Here is a 14,679-nt window from a genome sequence, read left to right as displayed (position 1 = left end):
CAATTTCAGAAGTAATGATTACCTTTGAGAGAGTCACTTAGATGAGAATGGTTCTGCCTGCCTCTTCTATAACTTCAGTTGCTCTTGTGAGACAAATACCATCTAAATTATGCACTGGGAAAACATCTCAGAGAAGTTTTAGCCCAAGACAGAAAAACTAACAATGATTCTCCAAACCAAACCAAAAGAAAAAGAGAAAACCACCTAACTTTAAGCTGTGTTGGTTGGAATCTTTATTAATGTTCAAGATTTACCAATTCTGAAGTACGTTTTGCTTTGAAAGTTCTTTCCAAACACTCACCTACAGCTATTTACTTAAAGACTTCTGTTAAGAAGGCAAGAGGAATGTACTGGGAATGTCTGTGGAGTTTTTTAATGGAAAATATTCTAAGTTTTCCTTTTCTATATTCTTTAGATCTTAAGCAGTATTATTTAAACTTATGAAAGGAGTAATCTAAATATGTTCTTAATAATTGCATCAGCACATTATAAAAGTGTAACTTGGTATTTGGATAATGATGGCATGATTTTAAATATTCTCTGTCATTCTCTTTCTGAAGTCTTTTTAAAAACAAGCAAACTCCCTATCAGCCTTAAATACACTTTATTAATTGTCTTTGTTGGCATTACCTGGTTTTACATTACTTTTCCAAAACAAGTAATCTCTTCAATATGCCTCAGATTTGAAAGTGCATCAAATAATATGATTTATTGTATCTATGTGAGCTTATTCAGCTGCTTCATACTGTATTTTGGTTAGATTATAACTTATCAAATTCTAAGAACATACACATGTCCCTCAATTCATAGAATATGCCTCCATAATTAAAAAAATACAACCAAACAATCCACAAAAGAGACTGTGCTGGTTTGAAGCAGGCTAGAATGTTTTGGTGAGAAGAACTAGATTACAGGCTGTGGAAAGAAAACAATGGTGATGTCTACTTCACTCATAGCCTTGCTGAGATGTATAGGAACAAGAAATAAAAACATTTGATGACACACTCCCGGCACATCACTCTCGCTGGGGCTGCTGGCTGAACTGCATCTCTCTAACCTTACCCTCCATTTTGGGCTAACCCACCTTTGCTTCTTAACCTCTGGCCGAACCTCTTCCTTGGGTCTGGGGTAAGGTTGAGAGGGGTAGGGGGAAGGTGAAGGGGTGGTTGAGAGCCCCTTCTGGGGACTCAGGTTTCTGGGAGGGGAGTTGTGTTTCTGTATTACCTTTTACCGTGCATATTTCTGTAGATACTGTAAATACCTGCTTGTCTATTGTGCTAGCTGTAAATATAAGCTTCATTCATATTTCCAGAGCTGGCTGAGTCTAGTCTGGGTGATTTCTAAAGTGTTGGGGGGCAGGGAACACCCAAACCATCACAGAGACAATCCCCACCAATCCAGTAATCAGACAACAAACAAAAACTGATTCTTGTTCACTTTTTGTCTCCTCTGGCTAATTCAAATTCAGTGGGAAGCGTAGAAAACTTTTTTGATCTCTTAGACCTAAAAAATATCTTTCTTAAACTTTGGTATTTTTTTTCAACAGACCTTTGCCTGGAATGCTAGTTTTACACATGACCCATTTAATCAAAATGATTAAGATCACCCAGTGGCATGGTATAATGTTCGGCTTCCTCCCGGCCATATCACAGCAGTTCTGCTTGAGGTCCCTCCCTCAGTTCCGGCTTTCAAGCCACTGCCTCTCAGTCTGCTGCAATAGCCGTCAGGCGTGTTTTGAGCAAGCTGTGCAGTCCAGCAGAGCAGAGCTATAAGGCAGTGTAGCAGTGACTCTGCATGGGTCAGAACACAAAGAACTCATCAAACCTCATGCCACCTGCAGTGGGGACTTTTTGTGTGGTCTCCTTCACTGTATTTATTCCAGCCACCTTGCTTTTCTTAGCTGCAAAAATGCTTGAACCTGATTTTCATCTTTACTTTTAGAAATACACTGTGGAGCAGGCTGTCAAAAGTCAATACATAAAAGATAAAATGTGCTTAAGGATATTTCTAAAGTAATTTCTGTGATACTGTGGTTGCTGTTTTCTTGTTCTGTGGCAGTCAAACCATGGCAGCTGGTCTCATGAGAGAAACTGTGTAGTTGTTCAGATCAGTAAGTTCAGTAACATACTGCTGTCTTTTTCTACTTGTCTGTAAGAACCACAAAATAGAATGTCTTGCATCTCCATATGCTCTATTTGCTTGTAAAATGATTTCTCACACACATGCAAGATATGTGAAGTGCCCCCAGATGACACATTTCTGTGCTGGCATATCCTGGCAGCGCCATGAGAATGCAATGAACTGGATTGAACTGTTAGATACTTTAGGAGATGCAATAATGGCTGGCCTTGTTGGGGTTGGTTAAATGTATGGGTAGTTTGAGAGGCAGATGTGACCAGTTAGTCTACATTTCTGCATGATACGGTTGTGTTTAAATTCTTCTGGGTAACAGATTTTCTCTGTTAAATACCCATCAGTACAAATAGTTTTGATTGTTCTTGTTCCCTTGTGCCTAGAACACCCATATGTATCATCTTATCCATGGAAGTCAGTTGGGGCCATGATGTGATTTGGGTTGTATGTTTGCATGGATATTTACTGAACTGGAACTAGCTAAAATTTAATGATCAAAATGTCTGAAATTATTGACACCTGGAAAACTTGATAAAATGTTTTAGAGATCATTAGCCAGCTGAGATTAGCCAGCCACCTGCAACAGCACACACTAGAGGAGAACACAGAGACAGCTGTAGGTACTTGAAAGAATAAGCAGCCTTATTTTAGAGACATGCTATAGAGGTGACAATATCTTTTTTTGTTTGTAGGAGTCCTCCATTTGTTTCTCTGATGCCAAAAAGGATCAGGGAACTGCTGAACTCAGGAAGACACAAAAAATTCATTGATCTGTTCCTTCTTCCTGACATGGAAGTTTGCCTCTTAAGCAGGAGCCAGTAGTTTCCTAAGACTTTGGCATTGAGCTGCTTTCCCTTTCCTTCATATCAAACACCTTTCTGTGTTATTGACATATGTAAGCAAATAAATACCTGTGTTTCGTGGTCACCATGTAGTGAAGAACACGGCTAGATACAAAGAGATGCCCCTGGACAAACAACTCATTTTGTCCAGTTTGTACCTAAAACATTAAGGAAGCTGGGCTATATTCAGTAGTCTAGTGAGATGAATATCAAGCTTTGCCACTGCCTGAAATGTCTTATGTCCTCCCTCTGTTCACATCCTGTCTCACCTGTGTTCTCCTGCTGTGTAACTTGTACCAGCAGTAGGGACCACAAACCAGATTGGTTTGGCAGAAACAATCTTCACAGGACCTTGCCTCACAAAGCACTGGGCAGCATCTGTCTGCTGTAGGGACCACTGATGAAGGCAGCCCTGAGTGAGAGGCAAGCAGATCAAAGAGCCCTTAATCCATAGAGTGGGAGCAAGCACTGGAAGGAACACATCTGGGAATCCCAAATAGGGAATAAATTCTTGATTTGTTTTGTATGTCAGAAAGAGGAGAATTGCAGCTTTCTGTTAAGATTTCTGAAATACACACATATGCCTTCAAGCATAAATACTTATCTAAATATTTCTGATCTTACAGCTGATTGTGTCCTGTGGTTATTTGGGTATTATGCACTGAGGACCCACGAGTTTGGAACCCAGTAGGCCTGACTATCTATTTATATCCTTTTTCTAAGTGACAAGGTAATGCTAAGGGAATTAGTCCCCATTTGTTCACAGTATCACAGTATCACCAAGGTTGGAAGAGACTTCATAGATCATCAAGTCTATATCATCAAGTCTGTTATAGTCTTGGCTTCATTTCTGAAGTGTCAGAATGTGACCAGAACTGGTCACTGGACTGGATGATCTTGGAGGTCTCTTCCAACCGGGTTGATTCTATGATTCTATAAAGAAAAGTCAGTAGATATACAAGACCTGAGATGTGGTGGAAGCCTGATTGAAAAGATGACAAGAATCCTGTTTATTGTACTCATTGTGATTGAAGGAAGTATTTGCAGCATAATAAGTGTGCATTAGATGCTATTGTCATGAAAAGAAACCACAAAACATAGGGGAAAAGCCAGCTCACTCCTTGGAACATCTGGGAAAAGCCAGTCTAACAGGAGGCTGATCCTCAGTAGTGTACAGGAGGTGGTGATCTCTTTGCCCTCTTCTGATATCACTTCATCTGTTTTCTCAGGATTAGTCTTCTTAAACTTGTCACCTTCTCTTGAAGACTTGGGGCTCATGAGTGATCTTATAGCTGCAGGAAGGATAAACTAGCTCTGAGACATTACGGAAAATGTGAGGATGAAGATGCCACTTATGTACCTGAAAGGCAAAAATGATGTTCAGCTGGAAGAAGAGCGTGGTTACTTGCTGTCTTGAAGGGAGAAGAGGTTAAAGACAGAAAAGATTACTTTGTTTCAGTGTGGTACTCTAGCAGTGGGAAATGATCTCCACACCATGAAGCAATCGTAAATCCAAATATTTGTAAACTCGTTTTCATCAAGTCTTCTATTAATGGCACTTAAGTTCTGACTAAAATCCCCTTACTGAAAATATGGGAGAAGTTGGCAACCGTGCAAATGCCACCCACGCAGCTAGTCGTTGTAGGTCCAGAGATCAGGGCATGCCAAAACCACAGGACAATTTTCTAAATCAATAAAGTGAGTCTACTATGCTATACTTCTCTGCAGATGGGCTACTGTGGCTCCCAGGTCGGCTGTGGTGTCTGCCACCCTCCTTTGAATGCACCAGCTCCCAGGGCACCCCCCTCCGTCATATAGCACAGACCTAGCCCAAAGCACCCACTGGACTGATTTGTTGGCTTGCCAGTAGCTCTGCAGAACAGACTGGCAAGCGGGGCCTGAGGGTGTGATGTGCTGGTAAAGAAAAAGCAACATGTATCTATAGAGCAGAGACAGGATTTTATAGGTGCATGGCAAGCATCTACCACAGGAGGGTACAGGCAATTGTACCTGTACAATTGTACTTCTTTTCTGCTCAGAATAACCCAGGAGTCTAATTTAGATAACTACAGCTCTGGACAGAAAACTAAAATGCAGTGCATGTGACAGCTGAGGTTTAGACCAAGGACTTGAATCCATTCTGTGGCATTTTTCTATATGTGTAAATTGACAGTTTTAGTATGGGGGAAAAAAAGGATTTGAATGCTGAATAAACACCAACACTTTAAACAAATATATACTTTACTCTTTATTGCTTTATCACTTGCCTCTGCTAGTCCTGCTGTTGAATTGTGTAGACTGGGCCAAAGTTGTCACCAAAGGTTATTTCTTATATGTGAGGCAGTGCAGGAAAAGAATCTTTCTTTTCAAAGTAGCTAAGGATGAAGGATAAAGTAACTTGATTATATGAGGTTTAGGTCTATAAAGATAACAGAGTTCCTCAACTGTTCCCATATGTCTCATCCCTGTCCTGTGTCAGCAGGGGGAAGTAGTAACTAAGACCTTCTGTGGCTTAGATACTCAATGCTTTCATTGGAGTATTTTTGTCCACCCTCCTTTCTTTCCTGCTTTGACATCAGTAAGAAGCTTTATTTATACACTGTGGTGAGATAATGTGTCTACTATGGAAAATTACTGACAACTGCTTTGTCAGTGATGCTTATGTGCAAGTAAATCTGCTTCCTTCCACATTTTCGTTAATCCGGATTAAAATATTGCAGGTGCTGCTCAGATTTCTACTGCCTGCAAGATGCTAATATTGTTTCAATTAGACTGACTGCTGTAACAGCAGTTTTCTAAAAATTGCAGTGATGGTGGCTTTGAGGCATGCAGCGTGAGCAAGGACATCTCTTTTTCCCCATCCAGATCCCTGGCTGTAGCTCCAAACCCCGTGCCTGCCCGGAGCTGAGCTAGTTTAGCTCCACCCTCTGTGCAGTCCAGCCTTTATTTATATGAAATCTGTGGTCCAGCTGGCTTCAGATGGCGTGTGTATGTGCGTGTGCCTGCCTTCTGAGTGTGTGAGATGAGCTGGGATCATGAGCCAGGGTTGTTCCAAGTGGTTTTAATCAGCAGCCCATTAGAGGAGAACGGAAAACTTCTAACAGGATAAGAACCAAGTAAGTAAGCCTAACTTTGAACTCACAATCTGGACAAAACAAATGCACACGAAAGTCTTCGTAGTCTGTCAGTTTTCAGATAAATGTTCACTGTTAGAGAGAAAGCTGTGCATGCTGACAGGAAGGAGGCAATTTAAAAGGACTGGCATGAAGGAAATTTTAAAAACAAAGTGGGAATTGAGAATGCAAGAAAGCAAAAAACAGCAAACGATTGTTGAGAGAGTTAGTACATGCTTACTCTTTTCAGCTGTGGACAGGACATTTTAAGCTTTAACTTCTTGCTTTCTTGGATACTATTGTCTGAGTATTTCTTTCTGCAAAGAGGTGAAGATTTCTGCTCCTCACCTGTCTGACAGCAGGTCTGTTCTCCGGAGAGCATGGTGTGGAAGAACTCACTCCAGCTTCTTGCAGAATGCCCCCTGGCACGGTGCTGTTTGTTGCTGTTCACTTGTTGTTTTTTTCGCAGGCCGTTTCTGTGCCCCCATGGGAGTGTACTTCCCAAGCCTCTGCTCCTCTGGAACCCAGAAATTCTTGCCAAGCACCAGGAAAGTGCTCAGAAATGGGGAAAACTCTCACTAGTTTTGGGTGAAGTGTGCTTTTGATCTTCTTCACCCTGGCAAGACGTGGCTACGTGGACCCCATCCGCTATGTGGCAAAGGGCAAAGTGAGGACTGCAAAGAGGCCATGGTTTGTGGGCAAGTCCCCAGGTGCCGCAGGCTTTGTCGCCCACGTCCTTTCCTTCTGGCTTTAGTCGTTGCTATCTGTCTGTTCTGCCAGACCCTCACTCCTCTCATGACCAGCAGCATCCTTTCAGCAGTCATTAATGGAATTACACCAAGCAAACTGACTAAAACACAGCAAGGAAGATACAAGGAGGTCTCAAGCAACACTCACTGCTTCCTCCCTGGCAGTACTTCACAAACAGTGAAAAAGGTAAGTCAGCTGGAGCAGAGTGCTGAGCAATAATTAGCAAAGTGAGGGATAGCGAGTCTGGCAGGATCATCTGAGTCCAGCTAAAATTAGCCTAAGCTTGGAAGTCTGAGATCTGTATACAAACAAATGGGTGATCTAATGACAGCAGCAGATGCACAAGCACAGCTCCCTTACCAGCTCCACAGCGTCTGCTCAGTTCTTCAGCTGAACCATAGCATTGCTCTGTGACTCCAAGGAGATTTCAGTTTGCTGCACAAACCATATTTTGTTCTGGGTTTAGGAACTGGTTCAGAGGCTTTACAGTACGGGCACATAAATCAGGAGCTGGTGGGGTTTCATGCAAGTGACTGAGGCTGTTAATTAGCACCGGACTGCAGCTGCCCTGTGTTAAAGTTATCTGCTACTCAGTTTTGAACTTTACCGGTATTCTGCTGAAAAGATCGATTTAACTGAGCTTGAGAAATTTAGGGGGAAAAAAATAAAAGGCACTTTTCATGTTTTCAAATCACACTATTTACTTTGGGATCTTTGTCCCACAAATTTTACTTTGTCCTTAAGTTACCTGACCTCATGTTTATTTTGTATAGCGTTCCTAGAACGGGTGTTAAAACCTAAAAAATGCAGGCAGTGTTTTTTTCACTTGGAAAGTGTGGTTTGTTAAATGGTCCAGGCTAAGGCAGTTATTTTTACTCTGGAATCTGTGATCAGTGCTACCATAAATGTTTCGGGTTTTCTTCAGTCCTGTAGAGGGCTGCTAATAGAGCAGAAGGTACTGCACTGTGAAGTTAACATAACACTGGTGTTTTACATGCAACTGTACTAGGACTACAAACATAAATCTACAAGCTCACAAATTATGGACAGCATCCACATAAAGTAATTCAAATGAAAAAAAAAATAGCAGGCTCTTTCTTTGATTAGACAAGGTTCACAGTCTGAAAGGTCAGCAATATTGATTTTAGAGCAGTTGTATAGTGCATTTTCTGCAACAATCCAAAATAGAGATTTGAAATAACTTTGGCATGAACTCTTTAACCTTAAGTCTTAAAAAAAATTAGATTTTGTGAAGGTCAGAGAGCTTTATCTTAGAAGTTGCAGAAATCTACTGCATGCTGCATTTATCATAATTTTGTATTTAATGACCTTTTAGACCACTAGATATCCAGGTTTGGAATTGTTCAACAGTTTGATGTGAATTGAAGTATTAGGGGAAATAAGCACAGCTGGCAGATATGGGTCATATTGTGGTACAGCTTTTGACACAATCCGTTCCTTTTTATTCATTGCCATTGCAATGGCAAAGAACATTTCCTATCTTACCTTGGCCTACCTAAAGTCTGTAAGAACTGATGAAATAACGGGAAAGTTTTGCTAGTATGTTTCTTGGCTGAAAATATCTATAATTCTTTCTTTCAAATTTGCCTTATAAAAATGTAGACTGGTGTTGAACTTGGCACACTACATGTTTGAAAGAGAAGGAAGCTCGTGTTGTCACAACATTCTGCACTCACTGCCCTCCTGCATGGTTGGATGTGACTATCACATGCACATGCTGTACCTGTAGTACAGATGTAAATGCATGTGTTAACCCTTAGAGGTATCTTTTCCTGGCTTGTGCTGCCCTAACACATTCCTCTTCAAGTTCTGAAGACCACCCATAGCTGTCTCTCTATTTGTCTTGAAAGTATTCCCAAGGGCACAATGAACAAAATGCCTTGCACATGTTGGGATACTAGTCTGAGTTGCTCTCTGTTTCCAGAGAATACTCTGGTGGTTGTGTGGGCTGAATAACAACTTCAAGGAACAGAAAAGACAAACACCTCCAAAAATCTCTGCCACTTTGCTTTGAAAGCATATTGTTGAATTGTGTGTTTTCGCCCACTGCTTATTCAGATGGCTGAACTGTTATCTTGCTTGATTTTGTTGGCTACCCAGTAACATCTATGGCAGATGTCATGTTGGAAAGCTTACACTGTTTTATTTTAGAGTCGTGCCCACTCACAGTAGCCAGTTTGGAAACAAGTTTTCCATAAAGCTATGGATTAAATCTACATGTAGGAATCATAGAATGATATTGTCTGGAAGAGACCATAAAGACCATCTAGTTCCAACATCCCTGCCATGGACAGGGACTTTCACTAGAATCTGGGAAAATACTTTAAAATATAGTCTAAATTATTCAAATTTTAATTAACTATTCACATATGCATTCTTATTCAATAAATAGTCCAGCAAACAAATTTATTAAATAGAATCCATTATGCAATTAAACAATGACTTAAAGCAAACACTTCAAGGCGTCTTAGGGAATCAAAGCTCATGAATAAATTTGAATAAAAGGAAGACTCTGCTGAAGGTAATATTCTTTAGATAGCACCTGTTGTTTCTGGGTTTTGAGCTATAGCATGTGTCACATAGCAAAATTTCTTCTGACTGGGTAGGTTTAATTCTTGCTTTCCTCAAAGAAACAGTGAGTATTGTATCGAGCCTACTATGAGAATATGGTTATGAATGTTATTGCATGAGCAAAATCCTCTTCCATAATTTCTCCATTCACAGTATGCATTGCAGTAAGTGCCTCAAAAAAGGAAAAAAGAAACCTAACCAAAACCCAACCCAAACAAACAAACAAAAAATCCCCAACCAAATAAACCAAACTAAACCAAACCCCCAAGAAATAAACAAATAAAACCAGTGACACCTTTTTTGAGCTATTGGGTGAAGGAGAGGGAGTGATCTGAGGAAAGCTGCAGCTTTGCCACTGCATCTCTGATCACAACATAAATCTCACTGTGGAAGGGAAAGTTCCAGACATATGTGGTTCAAGCACAGGGAAGAAATTGCCAATCTGATCTGTAAATGTGTCTTTAACTACATTCAGGATGCCCTGAGATGGAGCCATTAGTGTCAGGCACATAGTGCAAGTTGTCTTTTTTTTTTTTAAACTGCAAAAAAAGAAAAATTTGCCAATTTCATTCATAGTGTGGAAAATCTGAGAGAGCTCATAGTTCACCTCTCTCAGGTGTCACATTTTATGGAGTTTTAAAAGCTGCAGGAAAGATAGTCCTTTAGCCTTATTTTCACATGAAGATAGGGCAGCATTTTCTAGTATAAAATTAAATGTTAATATCCATAACACTGGAGCATGAGAAATAGAAGGCATATTTATCAATCTCCAACATGAAAGGCATTAGATGGAGGTATCATGTCCAGCAGCAGGCTGAGCTGTCTTGAGGTTGAGTCAGGAATGCTTCATGTATAATGAATATTTGGGAATATATATATTAAGGAGAAGAGTTGGTGCTGCAGCCACCTACACTGAAGTAGGTATCAAGAAAAAAGAAAAGCCTCTACAAGCCCTGTGTGTAAGTTTTCCTGGTGTAGTATTGTGCCAGAAATACCTTTAGTACCAGCCAGATTTAAAACCCTTACGATCATCTTAAGTAATTCAGTTCTGCTTCTCAGCCAGTTCTGAGAAGAACTAATTAGCTGGTTACACTGTATGTCCACTCTCTGAATTAATTCAGACAGTGTCAGATGTGTGATTTGCTCTACCTCTGCTGTTGGGAGAAAAGAGTGAGAAAGTATTGCTCGTGTGATAGGCACTGTGTTGAAGCAGTAGCTGTCTAACCACAGCAAATGTACAATAAACCTTAGATTTTTAAATTTTAAGATGAGTCTTGAAAGAGGTTATTTCCTGGGACTCACCATGCTTTAAAAGCATGCTTTAAATCCCTTGACCACTTAAAGGCAGATCAGAAAAGAAAACAAACAAGACATGCAGACGATTATATGAGAATTTAATGAGTGAGGCTGGCATCTTAATAACATTAAATATAACAGGTATAGGCATTTCTGCCATTTCTCTTTGGTGTAAAAGATACATCTCCAAGAGGGGCTATAAAGAGATGAGTAAAGTATTTTTATAGGTCCTTATGGCTCCATTCTTAACAACGTAATGACTGCATTATCTTGCAAGATAATGGCTGAGATATGGCCGTATCTCACGGATAATATGTAGAAGGGGGGGAAAAAAGGGATAATCATCATGGTTTAGTCTTAACCAAGACCTAAAGGAAGGCCCATTTGAATATCTTGTACAAGGTACAGGCCCAGGTATCTGCACTTGAAAACTGGGAGTGAAAATACTGAAAAGCTGAGAAACTGTTACTAGAAGTTTAGAACCCAGGACACCCTGAGTGCAAGTATCCTGTCTTTACTTAAATATTCCATTCAGTCTTGTCAGAGCCAGAAAGCTGGACTTGATAGTCAATTACTTTAATGCAAAATTTGTCATGAGTTACTGCAGACATTTCAAAGAAGTCTGATTAACTTTACCTTCTAAGGCCACATGTCTGGTTTTGTTGGTTTTTTTTTTCTGGATGGTGTATACTTGCTCCAGTCAGAATAACCAGAAAATGAAGAGGATATAAGTGGAGTGTCATGAAAGAAGGCATGAGGAGAGATGTGGTCATGGGAGACAAGAGTAGGCAATGGCATCTGCGAAGCAGTAGTATTTGCAGAAAGCACAGAAAAGGTCATGCACAGAGAGGGCTGGATTTGTGCAAGGCAAGAGAAAGGGAGATGGGGATGGTATGGAAAGCAAAGCAGACAAAATTAGTGGAAACGTTTGAAATGTAAATAGTAAGTATGTGAAAAAGGAGAAAGGAAGCTGGGTGATTTTTGCTATTATGCAGAAATGGAGTGTGGTGAGAGCTCTGGATAGTAAAGATTACATTATGCATAATAAAGTTTGATACATTTTTAAAGTCAATCTAATCTTAAAAGGAATATTTATTTTATAGAAAAGCATAGGTAGATGGAGAACTATTTTCTCCTCACAAAAAACCAAAGAACTTTTCTAGTGTGAAATCTCCACTGATAGAAAGCAGTTGGCAGATCATAGAGTATGGACTGATAGGTTATGGATAGGATAGGGACTGATTTCCTTGGAATGATACTATGTTCACATTGCAACCTACAAAAGCAGGATATTTTTTCTCCTTCTTTCAATATAAAATGCAAACACACTGAGGAAACAGCTATTTTTGCTCTGCAGATAGCTAGAGATATTTTGGTGATAAAGGGCGAGGCCATTGTGGTAGCAGTCAGGAAAGAGGGGCAGGGTGGGGACCCTGCAAGAAGGGAACTTTTAAGAAGGATGTATCAGCAGCAAATGGGAAATAAAGACAGAGTCTCACTCATTCACTACACTGGAGCTCTTTCCTTTGATGATGTGGTAAGATAGGTTCGTTGTTCTTAAGACAAGGCAGTTGGTATCATGCATTACATACAGTCAGAAAGCAAAGATGTTTTGATAACATATTTCAGTACTTCCAGCTCAGAGCAGTGGTGTTAACTATGCAAATAACTCCAGATTTGCCCTTGCATTTATGAAGTCATCAGAAACTAGCTGTAAAAGTAGTGCCAATAATAAAGTTGCTTGCTTTGTATTTATTTAGCAAACTGTTAGTAGCAGAATTACATTCCAACCATGTCATTCCACAGCCCAGTCCTTTCTGATTAGGAAATCTAACAGAACATAAAGCCAGCACATTTAAACATCCTCCAGAAAGCAAAACAGGAAATTAATTTCTCTGTAACTTCTTCATACAGGAACACTATGCACTTCAAATACAGCAATAGTATGAGCAACTTACTATGTCTGTGAACTTTTATGCAAACATGAAAAATAATTTATAAGATACATTTGGAATTAATAAAGGTCTGCATAGTTCTGCAAATGAATGACTTAGAGCATTAGAACCACATGCTAAGTTTTTATTACCATATTTCTTATTAATGCTGTTTAGTATTAGCGTGGTAGTCTCTAGGAGTCCCACTCATTGATTTCTTTGTAGTGCTGTTGTGCATTTAGCAGGAAAGGTAGATTCACAATTCCTTTGCTAACTAAATAGGAACTCAGGCATTTTGCTGTCTGAATATTGCTAGTAGTGCCAGAGTTATTTATATACAGTTGATTCTCTTTCGTGGTATTTCTGTTGCACTCCTCTTTCAAGCAAAGGCCTTGTGGTTTGCGTAGTGGCTCGTGCACTTCCTCTGCAGCAGCTCAGGACCTGCAGAAAGCAATGGGGTTAAAGTAAGCTGCAGTCAAGTTACTTGAAGCTATTGAAAAAGACTGACAGTTTCAGCTAGCTTGGTATAAAAAGAATGGCTGTCTGTAATCAACACAGGGATCTATGCCACCAGAACTGAAGAGATTGACTCACAGTTCTTGAGCTCTTTCCTGGGAGAAGCTTAGGCAGGCATGGGTTGGGCCAATATGTTAAGGAAGAAGAATTTCATTTCTACAGTTGAAGTGATGGTCAATGAAATTCTGTGGCAACAGTTCAAACTGTATATTTGCTTCGCTGTCAGGCAGAGACAATGCATCAATATTTATGGAATTATGCAATCTTCTTGGAATCTGAAAAGATGCCAAGGATCTGTATTTCTCTCCTCAACTTGAAATATCTTTGCTGTTTTCTTCTTGGCCAAAGCAGCAACAGTAATTATACATGACAAGATTAAGTTACTGACCAAATTTTGGATTTTTGGAACAACTCAGAAATTCTGTACTAGAGATGAAAATTTCAGAGCCTAATACAATCAGTTTTGTCTTTATACATTCACACCCTAGAATTGGATAAACTTGTTTCAAGGAAAATGGCTAAACATTTTCTCTTTAACAGAGAACTTCACAGCTATGTGAAACATGCAGAAAGATAGAATTAATAATTGCAACTCAGATAATACAAGTCTGTGCTTCAGTCAGACAAGGATGGTTATGTAATCCTTGAGCTTTCATTTTATATAAAATGGGCCATTTATCTACTTTGTTATGACCTCAGAGGAATATACATTTGATTTGATAACATTAAAATTTGATCATAAATTTTATGGGGCCCAATTTGTTTTCATTTTTATTTTCCATGTTGTTCTATGATGGAAAACATTATTGAAAAACTAATTTTTTTTTAAATTCACTTCATAGCCCACTGTGGTTTGTTTAGACCTGTGGATGGCCTATTGAACTAAAATGACATCAGTGACTCAGCTAAGTGCAGTGTTTTGCAAGTGGGTATATCATGTCAAAGCTGACATAGGCGTTATCCTAAATTACATGGGAAATCTCAGCTTTGCTGTAAAGCTTCATTAATTTATATGGAGGCAGCCACAGTGTTCTCTAGGCAAGACATGGGCCACAGATGTTCTTCACCCAAACCTTTTTCGCATTATAAGTACTGGATCTGTAATAAACTGACCTGAGAGAAGGGCGACAAAGCTGGTAAAGGCCTGGAACACAAACCCTATGAGGAGAGGCTGAGGGAGCTGGGGTTGTTTAGCCTGGAGAGGAGGAGGCTCAGGGGTGACCTCATTGCTGTCTACAACTACCTGAAGGGACATTGTAACCAGGTGGGGGTCGGTCTCTTCTCCCAGGCAACCAGCAATAGAACAAGGGGACACAGTCTCAAATTGTCCTGGGGGAAGTATAAGCTGGATGTTAGGAGGAAGTTCTTCCCAGAGAGAGTGATTGGCATTGGAATGGGCTGCCCAGGGAGGTGATGGAGGCACCGTCCCTGGAGGTGTTCAAGAAGAGACTGGTTGAGGCACTTAGTGCCGTAGTCTGGTTGACTGGCTAGGGCTGGGTGCTA

General features: G+C 40.1%; 1 protein-coding gene across 1 annotated transcript in view; it reads left to right on the top strand.

Moving 5' to 3' along the window:
* Positions 1 to 6,558: 6,558 nt before the first annotated feature.
* The window catches only part of CPED1 (cadherin like and PC-esterase domain containing 1), a 153,913-nt gene continuing 145,792 nt past the window's right edge, over positions 6,559 to 14,679 (top strand). The window contains exon 1 of the mRNA XM_064142046.1: positions 6,559 to 7,024. Coding sequence (XP_063998116.1) covers positions 6,776 to 7,024 — 249 coding nt within the window. The 5' untranslated portion in view covers positions 6,559 to 6,775. The remainder of the gene's footprint in view (positions 7,025 to 14,679) is intronic.

The sequence above is a fragment of the Pogoniulus pusillus genome, chromosome 4 (assembly GCF_015220805.1).
Source record: "Pogoniulus pusillus isolate bPogPus1 chromosome 4, bPogPus1.pri, whole genome shotgun sequence".
Classification (NCBI taxonomy): domain Eukaryota; kingdom Metazoa; phylum Chordata; class Aves; order Piciformes; family Lybiidae; genus Pogoniulus; species Pogoniulus pusillus.
Note: the sequence above shows the minus strand (reverse complement) of the source record. Positions and strands in the feature narration are given on the sequence as shown.